This window comes from Bombyx mori, chromosome 12 (genome assembly GCF_030269925.1).
Source record: "Bombyx mori chromosome 12, ASM3026992v2".
Taxonomy (NCBI): domain Eukaryota; kingdom Metazoa; phylum Arthropoda; class Insecta; order Lepidoptera; family Bombycidae; genus Bombyx; species Bombyx mori.
The window spans coordinates 977,130-994,233 of NC_085118.1; the positions used below are offsets into that span (position 1 = coordinate 977,130).

Below are 17,104 nucleotides of genomic sequence, written 5' to 3' on the forward strand. Positions count from 1 at the left end.
TCATTGCAGTTTTATTATTCTTACCCCTGATTGACTCGGCGGCGCAGTAATAAGCGCCTCTGACTGTTACGCCGAGAGTCGTGGGTTCGATTCCCACATCGGGCAAACATTGTGTAATGACCAGGTTTGCTTGCCCTTTATCTGGGTGTTCATTAATTAACTACATTCCCGATCCCGCGGACAGAATGGAAAGCAGTCGACGTCGCCCCAAACACGTCATTTCGGATCCTCCCGATCCACTAACGGTGCTTTTAGGTACCTCAAGCACCGGTCGTCGTTCTCGTCGAACCCGTCGCTTGCGACGAAGGGCTCGACGAGTAAATTAACCCTCAGACACAGCCCACTGAGTTTCTGGCCGGATCTTCTCAGTGGGTCGCGTTTCCGATCCGGTGGTAGATTCTGCGAAGCACGGCTCTTGCTAGGGTTCGTGTTAGCAACGTCGTCAGGCTTGAGCCCCGTGAGCTCACCTACTAGTTAAGGTTCCACTGATATAGCCTCTCAAGGCTTAGGTAGGAAAAAAATAAATAAATTAACTAGTCTGGCTATAAAAACTGTTACATAAAAACTTTCTTTTTTTAACTTTTTAATTATTTTGAATTTGGAACGTGTAGGTATATTATTTTAAAAACTTCTTTCGATTTTGCGCCATTACAATATGGAATGCAGTGTTAAAGAAAACAGGATTGCAGTGATCGCCGAAAGTGGGTATGGAGCCGTCAGTCATATTCCAGACACTTCAAAAGATGTATGTTCATATATCGTACTATCGAAGACCAGAAAAGATCGGGGTTGCCGCGTGCTGTTAGAACTACAAAGGCTGTTAAAGCTGTTAAATTAAAGCCAGAATTCGTCGAACCTCCATTAGGAAGCAAAAAAATCTTATCGCGAGAAATGAAGATTCCCGCTAGGACTGTCGCGTATTATAATTATAATAGGTAAATGCATCAACAATATAATATTAACCAATGATCTTCACACTAGGCACAGCCTGTATCGTGAGGACCAAAATACGATTTATTATGTATATAATCGACCTCAAAACGACACCATTATTATTAATAATTATTACACTCAAAAACATGCGTCACAAGATTTCACTTAAGTTGAAATTTGAGTAATAAAAATAACACGTCAAATAATTACACATCCTATGAGGGGAACGTAGAAATAAACAAATATAAAATAAAGTATGTAATAAGAAAAAATAATCAAAAAAGATACAAAACTAATAAATCTACTGCTATTTTTTACTTTTAATTAGGTTCTCTGTGTCCATGTAGTTCAATGTTAATAACCATTTTTTACTAGAGGTTTAGCTTGCCTAACCGTTTTGTATTTTAGGTTTTCATTACAATATCTAATGACCGCGTTACCTTTAAATAAAGTTCTTAGTCATTTCTTGAAATATAAGTTTTTAGATCGATGAAAATTTTGTAGCTGTCAAAGTTACAGGTAATTATAATAATAAAAAAAACCCTGCGTTTAACCAAGGAATCGTATATTTCAGAAACGAACACCGCTCCATGTATCATTAAAAATATTATTAAAATGAATAACTGACGCACGTTGAGTTCGTTCAATTACCACAGTTTAATTAAAAAACCCTCGAGGTCCTTAAAATAAGTAAAAAAGAAAGTTGTCTGGTAAGTTAGGCATTCTATCTCTAGTATTTTTCTAATGGTTCTGCACCTAATACGTATATAACTAATGTACCCAGTATAGATTGCTGAAACCACGGAATAGATAAATAAGGTTGGAAAGGCCTTTGCTCTAATTTTGTATTAGAACCAGTGTCGCCGCTTCATCCCCACTATTTTAATTTCTACACATACACATACTGTGATTACAAGTATTTCGCACACAACAAAAACACCCACACATAAATCTCAGGACAGATATTCGTTCGCAAACTAGCACAAAACACCCGTAGGCATACACACTCACACACGCAAAAAGGCAATAAAAATGTTCATACACGCTAGTGCTTGATAAAATCGATATTCTTTATCGATAAATTATCTGATGAATGAATGGAGAAAATGAAACATGAAATAAATATTGAAAAAGAAAACTATTTTACTTTTATTAATTACAAATAGTCACTGTCCCTGGAATAAAACGTATTTGTTAAGCAGTTGGCGCTTGCTATTAATTGCGAATGAATTTTTCAAAACTAAGTGTATTCTGATTTTTTTATGGTAAAATCATTTTCAGTAAAATGTTTAGAGCAAATAGTACTCGTCTTTGTCTCCAGCTTCCTCTACCTGTCACGTCAATCCATTGTTCCCTGGCGTTAGGTTCTTTAGGAAACCTAAAATTTTTAATTTACTGCATAAGTCAAATAGCATTTTACTTAGATTTTAATACGTCTTAGACAATATAGTAAATACCCGTAAATGAGAGGTCTACATGTCCCTTTATATTATACCTTCACATTAATTCAATGATAATAATTCAATAATAATAATACATATTTATTTTACTCAAAATACGTCTCACTAAGAATATACTAGGTATCATTAATTAAATATAAAATAATGTAAAAATTATCCATGTCAAATGTAAATATAGTCGAGAATTCTGTCGATGATTTTATTTCACCACATGGTCACCTCACTACCGACAAACTGCACCACGGCCAATCAGGGCAAAGGCCGAAATTTCAAAGATTGAAGTGTAGAGAACGCAATGCATGTAGTACATTGGACTGACTTGGTCATTGCGTTCATTGGGCGAGTACACATCGCGCAATGTATGCTATTTATAACTTGCTGCAATAATATTGTTAATGTTTGGAATTTCATAATGCTCAGTATATTTTTATGTTTTAGACAAATAATATTGTAATTAAATGGTAATGGTAATCCGACTTACCGATCGAAAGATATACCTCCTCGCTCTATACTTGAGGTCTGATTTTTTGTTTTACAAGTTATAATTGCACAACACGGCACTATAAAGCGGATATCTGTTCGCTAAAGTAGTCCGAAGCGCACTAAACGCGGTGAATGAAAGAATCGGTCGAGTTATGTTTGTAGAATCATAACTGTGGCACGTTTGCCCCGCCTACATTACCATTCCAACCTTATTTATCTATTCCGTGGCTGAAACTAAAGTGATAAGGATCCCTTTTAGCGAAACCACGAAGTGTAATGTCGTGAGACTCCTATTTTTGTAAATTCAGATTACCTTACATAAAATGGCGTTTTATAAAACATTTCATCTTTGTTTACAAGATTGAAGAAATGCAATAAAAAGCTATTTATGTAATAGCTTCTATTATAAAAAAAATAATTCAATTTTCATTTAATTCCTAATATTTTAAATACAAGTAGCTCTGTTTGGCTTTATACCTTCTTTTTTCACAGCATTCTATTGATTTTAAGACCTAAAACCAAGCCTATGTTCCCGTTGCTTTTTCAGTCAATGAAAAAAAAAAACAATGGCAAATTTAAATGCCAAATTTTGTCAAAACAAACGACCGTCCTACAAATCTGAATTAAAATTTACAATGTCTTCAATGAGAATGAAAATAATATAACTTCTCCTGTATTATACATGATAAGTAGAAATTTGTTTAGTTGTTCTAATTTTTTTATAACAATGTTGGTTGTGTTTTCTATCACAATTTTAGCAAGTTTTGTTTTATGCCAGATTATTGTTGATGAAAGTGTTTTAGTTGATGACTGGTTGGACCAAAATGAACTTGGAGAATACAAACAACTCTTTAGAGAGCATGGTAAGTGATAAATGTAGATTTCGTATAAAAATTTACAATTAACTTTGCAGCGCTTATTATTGACATTGTGTTGACGTTCCAGGTGATTTCTTTAACGTTTCGCATTAATAGTTTGTCTTTATTTTATGTTGGCATCCTTGTTACTCCACTACCAGAAGCATAAACTTTTAACGCAATGGTATCTAAAGGTAGAATTATGAAGGGACAGATATGTTAATGCATTTTTCTACAAACTAAAAAAACTTATACCTTTTTACTCACCGACGCGTTAACCTACTTAACCTTTCCGGTAAATTATATATCGTCTCCGATAACTTATCGCACTTCTTCATTTAAACTAAATTCTACCAATAAAAATACAGGTAAAAGTTTTCCGTTCACCACCATCCAAAAATTCCACATCTAACTTGATATTGGAAACATAAGCATAAGATAAGACCAGCTACATCCCGAGGGAATATCAAATATCCCTAACAAGTAATATTTCAGACTGAGGATTGATCCTGCACCCATTATGCTGTTGTAAGGTTCTGTAACCATTAAACCAAATATCAATTAAGATACACTTCATCATCAAATTCAGCAGTCAAGAAATTCTATTACCATTATTTGGGTGTTCAGATATTATTATAACAGTATTATAAGATCAGAATTAGATATATATTGCACTGTACATAGATGTTGTAACTTAAACATTCCAGAAGATGAATTAGAATATGCTATAAAATAGAATGTAATGAAAAGGTAATAATATTAAACTAATAAATTAACTAAGCCAAGTGTAACCCCTGGTCCAGATATAGGAGCTGAATGTCATGTGAACTTGAGTTTACAGAAGTATTGGTCAAGGATTACTGATTTGCGCAACATCACTCCACAACTTATCAGATTTAGTCTGATAGGAAACATTATTTTGAGCTAAAAAGCCTAATGCAACTGGAAGATGTAGGGATATGGAAACTTCTCAGAATTAGCATGCTATAACATAGGGGTCCTACTTGGAACTAAATGTAAAAACTATAATTGGAAGAGACAAAAGACAGCAGCAATAAGTAGCAGAAAAGTGAATAATCAGGTGTGGCTAAAGTTTATTTAAATCCACAAAAAAATATGATTATTTTCTCAGAATTAATTTGTCAGTTTTTTACCTATGGTCTTCAACCTGCACTCTATTTTGTTGCATATTTGAACTTCGATAGAGCTTATTTTTATCTCACATTCAGTTTGGCTGTTCCAGTTGAATTAGACCATGTACGGCATCTACAAACCTTCATTAGCAGCGAACAATACAATATAATAATAGTATATTTAATTGTTTTGGCATTTCTGAATAAATTAATGACAAATAAAAAATAGACAGCCTGGGACAATAAAATACATAATATAGTCAATTTAGTTAAAACCTTAACAATTATAATCTAGGGACGAAATTACGTCATTTGAAATTGATTATTAAATAATATCAAAATGTTGTATGTTGATAGATATACTAAAATTAAATATTGTAAAAAATTAACCATCAGCTTTTTCAATTTTTTTAAATTTTAAAATAATACAATTAAAGTGTCTAGGGATATGTTTCTGGGTGTACCAACTGAGGGAGTACGGCCGATGACGTCACAGCCCGCCACCCTCCAATACCCCCACGACAGCCCCCATCACCCCCACCAGCCGTTACAGCAGTACAGTCGCGTTGCCGCCGTTGCGTTATACGCGCGTCTCGCTGCTCTCTCTATAAAATGATTAAACGCTCAGAGGTGACAAAGGGATAGTCGTCTCAAATAACTGTATGCTGATAAATATTCTAAGGACACGAAATCCTATCTTAGGTGGTCATTTATTAAAATAATTGTTATTGAAATGTGGCAATTTGAAGATTCTGAGATTTACTCGATAGGAATGATACATCCTTCGCACAGTCGGCATTCCGGCCTGTCGATGTTGTCCGGTGTATCGCAATTCTCAGGTTTGTATACAAATTAAAATAATTATAGTAAAAATATTTTTTCCACATTTCAACCATGAATAACTTCATATTGTTTCAAAATTTATTTTTTTCATCTCTGATTGATTCTAGTTTTAATTGATTCGGGTGCTCACTATTGTAAATATTGTATTACATTGATTAATGTAGTCCTACACGATGATCTTGCTGAAGCAATTAACCCTCAGACACAGCTCACTGAGTTTCTCGCCGGATCTTCTCAGTGGGTCGCGTTTCCGATCCGGTGATAGATTCTGCGAAGCACGACTCTTGCTAGGGTTCGTGTTAGCAACGTCATCAGGTTTGAGCCCCGTGAGTTCACCTACTAGTTAAGGCTCCGCTGATATAGCCTCTCAAGGCTATCTTAGGTAGGAAAAAAAAAAGCTGAAGCAAGTTCAAAATTTGTATCGAAGCTTCGATAGTATTCGAGCTTTGTATTGAAATATGTTTGAGATCTAATCGAATAAACAATCGTTTAAAACATGTTCCCCTTAATTAAAACGTATGCATACAGACCGCAGTGTGCAATCGAGTCGATGGCTGGTCGCTACTGAGGTGTAAGTTACGAACTTCAGTAGTTATTACAAAAAAAAAAGTGTTACAAAGTTATCAATTTAGTAGCTACCAAAGCCGCCGCTTACGTTAAGGGATGAGATCGAAGCGACTATGTTTAACTAGCCGGAAATTTACATATTGAAGTCTGCGATGTTACATTACGCCTTTCTATTAGCGATTGTTGATTAGAGGAGGAGCTATGAAGGAAAATAAGGTGACGGTTAGCGATTAACTGGCATGAGATTGATGGGGAAGCAAACGAGTAGTATCTAGAGGTGGGTGAACGCGCATTGGCTGATGTATAGCTTATAGTTAGACAAGCTTATTATCTTGATAAGTTCCTCAAGCGTTACTGCACAGAAGTGTGTTATTATTTTCGTTTTGTAACTTTTATATAACTTTGGTAAGTTATTTAAATGGTAATCACGAAAACTATAAAGTGTTTGAAACGTAGGAAATGATAAAATGGGGTCAAATTGACCAGTAAAATAATTTTCAAATATGTCTACGGCTCACGAAAACCAGAGACAATAATCCGTGTCATAATTAGTATTAAACCCTTTGCTAAACATACCAACCATATGAGGTCGTGAACTTATGTCATCGCAACTACTAAGAAAAGGATAACTATATATTCTGCCTGACTCCAGCAATGAGCACGCAAAAAACGAACAATATGTATGCTTTAGTCGGATAAAAATGTCTTTAATTTTACACCTAAGTAGCTGATCCGGCAGACTTCGTAGTGCCTCAATTGATAAATAAAAGACCTAAACTCTTGTATAAAATAAACTTAAAAGAAACAAAAGGAATCCGTTCGACGGGGGGACATCAAAGGAAAAACAAAATTGTTATTTTTATTTAATTCCAAGCATTTTCATATTTATCTACCTTTTAAACCTTCTCAGGACTTCCACAAATAATTCAAGACCAAAATTAGCCAAATCGGTCCAGCCGTTCTCGAGTTTTAGCGAGACTAACGAACAGCAATTCATTTTTATATATAGAGATTATTATTCTTAATTTACTGGTGGTAGGACATCTTGTGAGTCCGCACGGGTAGGTAACACCACCAAGCCTATTTCTGCCGTAAAGCAGTAATACGTTTCGGTTTGAAGGGCGGGGCAGCCGTTGTACTGTAAAAATTGAGACCTACCACCTCTACTTAACACCAGGTGGATCGTTAGCATGTCCACACATCTAAGCAAAAATATATACATATATATTAGTTGGCTATGGGTGGCAAAAAAACAATATTTCTTATTTAGTCACTTGTGTTTAAGCCAGCGCCACAACGTTGTTGGCGCTCTTAACGAACCAATCGAGCGGTCTCAACAGAGCACCACTCTGAATCACTTGATTTTTATTTTTTGTTTTTTTTATTGATTAGATTGGTGGACCAGCTCACAACCCACCTGGTGTTAAGTCGTTACTGTAGACCATAGACATCTACAACGTAAATGCGCCACCTACCTTCAGATATCAGTTCTAAGGTCTCAGTATAGTTACAGTGTAGTTGATTCGAAAAGGGCAGCGGTTCTCGGCTTGCCACGTATAGAAAACTCCAGTATTGCAATATCCCAGGTAATTAGCAGCGTAACCGATGATAAACAGCAGGTGTATCGTAGGCTCGACCTTTTCAATTTTACTGTGGGCAGAATAGTATACGCTCAGATAACACGAGTCTCACTCTGCAAGGACTTAGATTCTCTGTAAACCTCGTTTGAAAGACATATCAGATTTTCGTTTTTGAAACACCGTCGAATAGTACGCACGTTTCAATCAAGATTTCTGGAATCGCACTGTGTATGAACGCAGCGTTTCCAGATAGCATAGTTGAAATGTGTCCTGATGGCGTGCGGTGTGATTTTAAAACAGCAGATGAAGGAATAGTCTCGAATAATTTCTCACAGCACTCCCTATAGCACATACGGAAGAGAGAAGCGAAGTCCTCCTTGGACCCAGAGGTTCCAAACTATTTTTTATTTTTATTTTTTTTATTGCTTTGATGGATGGACGAGTTCACAGCCCACCTGGTGTTAAGTGATTACTGGAGCCCATAGACATCTACAACGTAAATGCGCCACCCACTTCGAGATATAATTTCTAAGGTCTCAGTATAGTTACAACGGCTACCCCCACCCTTCGAACCGAAACGCATTACTGCTTCACGGCGGAAATAGGCGGGGTGGTGGTACCTACCCGTGCGGACTCTCAAGAGGTCCTACCACCAGTTCGTGAGAATTGTTAATTTCAAGCATATTTCGTGACACCATAAAATAATCAATCTCCCACCGCCTCATAGATCTCGTGTCTAGTTTACGAATTGCATGTTATCGTGAATGATTAGACAGAGTTGTACAGTACGTGGGGCTCTTATGCACATTTTAATTCCTATATTACATAAAAAAATTTACTAATAATCATTTATTTTATTGTGAAACTCTAAACATTTAATTTCATTTATTTATATGTACTTAATGCATTACGACATAAGTTTCATTTAAGTAGAATAGCTGGAATAAAAGGCCTAACGCATAACTTGTTGCATTGCTTTCAAGCGAACGGGAAACTAGATCAGGTGAATTGGGCTAATGACCCGTGACCGGGCCAATGCACAATGTGTAGTATGGCGATACACCATAAAGTACCTCCACCTAGAACAACTGAAGTGGTCTGTTAATCCATATATTGCTATCTATACAAAAGTCAATGTGTGTATGTTCACTATAGACTCCTTATTCAATGTAATGGCGGGCAACACTTGACACATGTAAGGTTACAGATTTCGAATATTGAAATGCTTAATTAAATGTTTAAAACAAATAATTGTCATTTCTTCAGTGAAGACAAAGACTTCTCATCTAGACACGGTCAGAGCAACATCTTAAAATAAAATATTATAATGGTGTAATAGTGTACAAAGTATTTGCAATATAATTATATTAACCATGAAGCAGAGTGTTTTTAAATAGACCCTCGCCTACAGAACCCAATCCCCTCAAATTTAACCGTCCAACACTCCTCCACTCCGACACTGATATTATGGTCTCTCAAGACCATTAGCTTAGGTAGGGAAAAAAAGGCTCAGAAACGGCTAGACCGATTTGGATGAAATGTTCAGGAAATCTTCAGATTGGCTGGTCCGGTGCTCCAGTTTGCGGGAAACAAATTGAGCGGGACATGTCACATATTCGTCAAGTTTCCCCCTTTAAGATTTGCTTTGATAACCTTAACTATGGCATTCATTCAATATCTGTGTTCACTGACACCGGCCATATCATACTTATGTCATTACCAACAGTCATTTTAGGTCACTACTTACATTACTATTACGAAACAGTTTTTATCATTTGAAAAATGTAACTGTCGCTATGTTAATAATGTCGTGTTATAAAATTTTGTTGCAAATTCGAATTTAAGGGATATCCGTCCAAGTGAAGTTTTCCTTATTTACTGCAATATTGTATTACTAACTAATTAGTACTAGAGGTCCCGCAGTAGTCGAAATTCGACTATAATTAATCGGAATTGTAAGTTTGTACACTATTATGATTGTATTTACACTTCTATAATCACAAATTTCGCCAAGACTACACTATAAAATATATTAACAAAGACAAACAATATTTAATCTATTCTCAATTTGACAACAGACATCAAGAACAAAAGTTTGACAATAAATAGTATGCATGCGTGTGTGCGTCAAATACATGGTATGTAGTGTGTGTAATGTTTTCTTTATCGATTTAATGTATCTTTTACATTATTTAAAAAAAATATTAGCATTATGCACTTCTTCTCTATATTCTGTATAAGTGTGGAAAATTTCATACTCCTCCGTCCGCGCAATTTTCGTAAAAAGGGATACAAAGTTTTTGCTTCACGTATTAATATATAGATTGTAAACTCTAGATTAACTGCAAAACTTTTTTATTATTTTTTATTGCTTAGATGGGTGGACGAGCTCACAGCCCACCTGGTGTTAAGTCGTTACTGGAGCCCATAGACATCTACATCGTAAATGCGCCACCCATCTTGAGATATAAGTTCTAAGGTCTCAAGTATAGTTAAACGGTTGCCCCGCCCTTCAAACCGAAACGCGTTACTGCTTCATGGCAGAAATAGGCAGGGTGGTGGTACCTAACCGCGCGGACTCTCAAGAGATCCTACCACCAGTAAAGTTTGTTGAATAGAAATACACTTATCACTCACAGCCCGCCAGGTTAAGTCCTTAGCTATCACAACGTAGAAACCGTGAGTTTGAGATATAATGCCCAACTCCCAATCTTATAATATTGTACAATATAATAATCTAATTATGGTTTCATTTAGACAATGACTCAGAAATTTCTATATCAATTAACAAACTATAAACTACACAAAGTAAATACCCCAAACCACTTCGTGACAAACGAAAACTCTAAATTGCATGCGCATGCTCCATCAATCATCTGTAAACGTTTGAAGGTCAAAAAGAATGAAAATTATTGTCATTTTAGTCGAATCAATACTAAGTATATCGATAGATACGTGCTTCAGTCGCGTGTTTAGACTTTTAATAGTTTTCTAGAATTTTCGGTTACATAATCTTTTCGTGCGTGACTGAAAGTATAGTTGTTCAGTTTATTTGTGCCCGGGATATGCCTAAATCAAAATTATCTAAAGAGCATCTAAAGGTTCTAAGCATCTTGAGGTTACCGGGGCCCATAGGCATCGGCAACGTAAATGCCGTCATCCATCTTGAGGCATGAGTTCTCAGTCTGAGCTTTTTAGTACAACGGCTGCTCCACCCTTGAAACCGAAACGAAACATTTTCGGCAGTATTCACTTTGTTATTTATGCCTATGAGTTACAGTAAACTATTAATTGCCAACATAACATATTAATGGCCTTGTAGACCTACAGGTCCTCAGTACGTGGCGGACTGAAGTAATTATGTCGATTTCTGTTACTAAGCGCCTAGATTGCCTAACTTCACCCTCTTTTGTTTTTAATGTAGATTTTAGTGTTTTGGGTCTCTTAGTGTTGACGCATCAACTCCTCTTTCGCGAAGTCGGGAAAGACGGAGGCAGCGCGGCGCGGGAGGGGGCGGCAAACCGGCGGACCGGCGAGCTCCGCAGCGCGAACACAGACAACCACCGTCACTTCTGAACGGGACTCAACAACTACAAGACGCGCAATATTATGTACAATTAGTTCATATTAAACCAAATAGAATTTAACAATATTTTATAATTTAACGGCAGACTTCACAAACCACTTAAGAAAACAAATCACAAAGGAAATACAGTCTGAAATTCACAATCAAGAACATGGTCCTTCGACGCCGATGATACTCAAGAATACCAGCATCAATACGGTCAGGCCAGTATTTCCTTTTATCCAAACCCAATCCTGTGCGCGTCGGTGCTAATACCGTAATTTTAAATCAATTCCAGTAAATTTTCGAATACGTGAACACGGTGTGCAATCTACCTGCAAACGTGAACAATTCGTGCAGCTCGTCGTACCGGTGAAATAATCGTGAGTTTTTACCTTTTTTTCCCATAAACCACTAAAATGACCAAAAGGAAGCAACATTCGATGGAAGATGATGAGGAAATAGTAAAAGATTTAGTTAAGAGGCGAGGTGTTTTAAAGGGCAAGCTCACTTTTTTTTCGAAATTTGTCGAGTCACTTGATATTTCCACAGTAACTGATTTGCAAAAATCGGAATTACAAGTTCGTATACAAAAAATCGAACAGCTTTTTGAACAATTTTCTGAAATTCAAGATGATATTGATATGAAGGTATCTGATCTTCAATTAGAGAATGAGTTACTTGTCAGAGAATCTTTTGAAAATCAATATTATTCTATAGTGGCCAAAGCTAAATGTATCTTAAATAATAAAAGTGAGAAATCGAGCTCCACAAAGAAATCATGTATAAAACTACCCACCATTTCTTTACCCTCCTTTGATGGAAATTATGATAATTGGCTTGAATTTAGAGACACGTTTATTTCTTTAATCCATAATTCACCTGATATGGATAACATTCAAAAGTTTCATTACCTACGTTCAAGTCTCACCGGTAACGCACTGCAGGTTATAAAATTATTAGAATTTTCTGCCGAAAACTATGTGATTGCGTGGGATCTATTGCAAAATAGATATAATAATAATCGTTTACTCGATCATAATCATGTCAAGGCGCTGTTTTCTATGCAGGTTATAAACAAAGAATCATCTGCGCTTATACGGAAACTTATTGACAGTGTTTTGAGAAATATTCGTGCGCTTAAAACCTTAGGTGAACCTACTGACATGTGGGATACTTTAATAATTTACATAATGGTTTCTAAATTAGACGCGTCGACAGAACGCGAATGGGAACTTCATAAAAGCGACATTCAGAAATCAGAGTCAAATTCTAAGTTAACATTATCGCATTTAATAAAATTTCTAAGAGACAAAGCCGATGTGTTGGAGACATTAAAAGTATCTCACACTAAACCTGCGCCTGCCACTAACACTAAAATACAATCATCAAACTCACACAGTTACTCTTATTTATCCACACAAAACAACGAAAATAGGCAGTCAAATTCGAATAAGCGATCGCGTCCTTGTAGCATGTGCAATGCAAATCATGGGCTTTATTCATGTAATGCGTTTCTAAAATTATCTACACAAGATAAAATAAAGTTTTTAAGTAGCAAAAAGCTTTGTCAAAACTGTTTACGCGCAAATCATTCAGTCAAAGAGTGTTGGTTAGGTCCCTGTAAGAAGTGTAATAAAAAACACAATAGTCTAATTCACCGTGATGACAATAGTGACGACGCCAGCGCAACCGTATCATCATCGCCGGCGCCGCAGCTTGAGTCCAGCCCACACACTGGCGGCACAGCTTCACTACACTCGCACACATATCACGGTGACATTACCACATCAGCACATCCAACACTACCTACTGTGTTGTTGTCAACGGCATTAATCGAAATCGCAGACAACAACAACAAATATCACACAATTCGTGCACTTCTCGATAACGGAAGTCAGCATTGCTTTATCTCGCAGTCACTATGTAATCAATTAAACATTCCATTGATACAGTCCTCCATTAAAATCACAGGTGTGGGTAACTCCGTAACCCAGGCCACCCAATCATGCGATATTCAGATGCGAGCTAAAACTAATAACTATAACACGCGCTTAACTTGTATAGTTTTACCTCGTATCACTGCTCAGATGCCATCGTTAACATATACACACATCAACAACATTCAAATTCCACACAACATCACGCTAGCTGATCCAGATTTTCATTCACCCTCTGATATAGACTTATTAATCGGCGCAGATAAGTTTTGGGAACTTTTAAACGACGGATTAATTCGCTTAAAACATGGTCCGTATTTACAAAACACTAAACTCGGATGGATTATTTCTGGCTCATTTTATAATAAGAACTATTCAAATTCAACCAATAAAGTTCATTATAATAATTCACAAAACATATACACATTTAAAAACCTTTCGGGAGCTAGAAGAAATTCATTCAATTCATAACAAATATACAAAAGAGGAACGCGCATGCGAAACTTTATTCTAAACCACAACAAAACGCGACGATTCGGGTCGTTTTTCCGTGCGCATTCCTTTACAAGAATCAGCTGATGCGCTCGGCGATACATTCATTATCGCTGAGAACCGATTCCATGCACTCGAGCGCAAGCTAGAACGTAGTGCGGCTAACTATAAGCCAATGCATATCGATTTCGTGAATGACTACATAAGCAGACTTACTTTAATTATATTACTTTATATTACTTTAATACACAACGTCACATTATTTTCTACCACACTACGGTGTGTTACGAGAACACAGTACGACTACTAAGCTTCGAGGTGTATTTGATGCGAATGTCAAATCAATCTCAGGTAAGTCGTTTAATAATATACAACCCGATCAACAAGACTATACGCTAAAATATTTCAATCCTTCAGATTGATGTTTTCTAAAATTTATTTTTGGACTTATTCGACCATTGTTATGGGTTGGCTTCGTATGTCACCTAGATCATTAAAAACACATAGAACCAGAATCATTGACCACAATCATCTACCAGAATTAAAATCTGACGCGATGGCAATGGTCTGTCAGTCAAACGCAGTCATTTATTGAATTTGAACGTTTTTCATCATATAATCGATTACGGCGTGCTATTGCGTACATGTTAAGATTTGTTGATAACATTCGTATAAAATCAAAATCACAGCGGAAGTCCGGCGCGCTTTTGACGGATGAATTAGACAATGCGACTAAGGTTTTAGCACGAGTGGTTCAACAACAATCGTTCCCGGTCATGTATAATGCACTAGTAAACAACTTACCTCTGAAACCTACGCGTAATATATCAGGCTTAAACATATTTTTGGAAAGTGATAAAATCATAAGGTTGGAGGCAGATTAAGCAATGCAGAGACTTGAAATAGAACCATCGGGGTCAGGTTTTCCATTTTTGGAGTTTACTCCTTTAGAATCGATTTACATATATAGGCCCGGGGTATGAAAATTATGGGGACCAAAATCGTACTAGCATGTCACACGAAATGCGTTATGCGCCTGATTGCGCATGTCACACGAAATGCGTTATCGCAGGTGACGCCGGGCTGCTGCGCCGGCAGTCCGCCACAAAGCCTCGTACTGATCGCGCGTTTCTCTCATTATTGTATTTTCATATATTTGTTAGTCGTTTGTTTTGTGTCTCGTTAATTTGTTAATAATCTGTAGTGTATCGTGTTGTCGTAATATAGAACTATTTCTCGTATTGTTTCGTTTAATTTTTTATATCCAGTAAACTCCAGTCGTGCGTCGGAGCGGACACACACACTTTTATTTTTTTTTAGATGTGGAGTAGATTATGCGGGGCCAATGTTTATACTCAACCGCAAAGGAAGAGGTGCTAAATTAGAAAAATGTTACATTATTTTAATCGTTTGTTTTCTCACTCGCTCGGTATATTTGGATTTGGTCACATCATTAACGACTCAAGCATACATACTTGCACTTAAAAGGTTCATTTCTAGACGTGGGAAACCTTTTCAAATTTTCTCGGACAATGCTAAAACTTTTGTAGGTGCTATGAAAGAATTTTCACAATTCTTGACAGAAAATTCCGAGGAAATTGTCTCGCTAGCAGCCAACGACAACATTAATTTGTTTTTTATACCGCCTTATTCGCCTCATTTTGGTGGTTTATGGGAGGCAGGAGTGAAGTCTTGTAAGCATCACCTACGACGAGTTGTAGGTAATTCACACTTAACTTACGAGGAATTCAGCACGGTATTAGCACAGATAGAAGCCGTCCTGAATTCCCGTCCTATACACCCAATGTCCGCAGATCCAAACGATCTTCGTCCACTCAGCCCTGGTCATTTCCTCATTGGCCGACCGTTGACCGCACCAGCCTGCAGCGACCTCACGGCGACGGCATCACACCGACTGACGCGCTACGATCGAGTGGAACAAATCCGACAACAATTTTGGCAGAGGTGGTCTAAGGAGTACATATCCGAATTGCAGACGAGAACTAAATGGAAAACGGACAAGGAAGACATCGTACCGAACACCCTGGTCCTAATCAAAGAAGTCAACCTGCCGCCACTCAAATGGCGTCTTGGACGAGTGCAGCAAACATTTCCTGGCAAGGACGGCATATCCCGAGTAGCTAACCTCAAAACGGCGACTGGGATTGTACAGCGGGCATACTCAAAAATCTGCCCACTCTTACATAATGCAGAGGACTACAACGAGAGTCTCATAACACACATATCGTAATCAGCATCCTGTATTTACTTCATTGGAAGCTGGAGCTTCCAAGGCGGGGGCCATATGTTGACGCATCAACTCCTCTTTCGCGAAGTCGGGAAAGACGGAGGCAGCGCGGCGCGGGAGGGGGCGGCAAACCGGCGGACCGGCGAGCTCCGCAGCGCGAACACAGACAACCACCGTCACTTCTGAACGGGACTCAACAACTACAAGACGCGCAATATTATGTACAATTAGTTCATATTAAACCAAATAGAATTTAACAATATTTTATAATTTAACGGCAGACTTCACAAACCACTTAAGAAAACAAATCACAAAGGAAATACAGTCTGAAATTCACAATCAAGAACACTTAGAATAGATTCATTCTCAGTCCCTTCGGATGCGTCTTTCTCAGTCTACTAGATATTCCGGTGCCTTGGGGGGATTTATGGGCGGATTGATCAGCGGTCAACCGGTGGGCGATTAGTTAGTCTAGCCATGTGCCTGAATCTAAAAAGAAATAAGGTAAACCATGATAAGCCTGACGTGTTTGGTATGAGGAACAAAATTATTTATCCCACGGATAACTCTCTACGGCATGCTTCTAGGTGAACAGCACGCCACACGCCACATGTCGGCTTTACTGCCGTGTTGTACATATATTTGCATATTTACCCACGTTCACACAAATTTCACGCACGCTACTTCGTTATTTTTGCATTGAATTATGTGAGTTTGAATAGTCCCATATACTCGACCCTATTCTGACCCGGCTGGCTCTTTATAGTATTACCTTGTCTTGCCTATACCTTGATTTTGTAATTTTTATAGTTAATAGTTATTGTAATGAGTTTCTTAAGTAGCAGCACCATTTTATCCCTTTATGTTGAACGAGAGGAAATCGTCAGCGTCAGATCTTCCTTTCGATCAGCGAGGTGCCGTGTAAGAGTATAATCGGAACCAAGACCACACGTAACTGGCGATCAAATGATACGCCATATTATTTCACCCGGTGCAAATTTGC

The 17,104-nt window shown here is 37.3% G+C and overlaps 1 protein-coding gene across 3 annotated transcripts in view; it reads left to right on the forward strand.

Annotated features, from left to right (window-relative positions):
• Window positions 1-3,421: 3,421 nt before the first annotated feature.
• Window positions 3,422-17,104, forward strand: part of LOC101742572 (apoptosis-resistant E3 ubiquitin protein ligase 1) — a 48,230-nt gene continuing 34,547 nt past the window's right edge. Inside the window, exons 1-2 of one of the 3 annotated variants that reach the window (XM_062671335.1) lie at window positions 3,444-3,739; window positions 11,305-11,804. Coding sequence is in view for 2 of the 3 variants with exons in the window: in XM_038014391.2 (XP_037870319.1) it covers window positions 3,559-3,739 (181 nt within the window). In the remaining variant the exon portion in view is untranslated. Of the gene's footprint in view, window positions 3,740-11,304; window positions 11,805-17,104 lie in introns of all 3 variants that reach the window. The other 2 variants (XM_038014391.2, XM_062671334.1) reach the window with 2 other exon arrangements.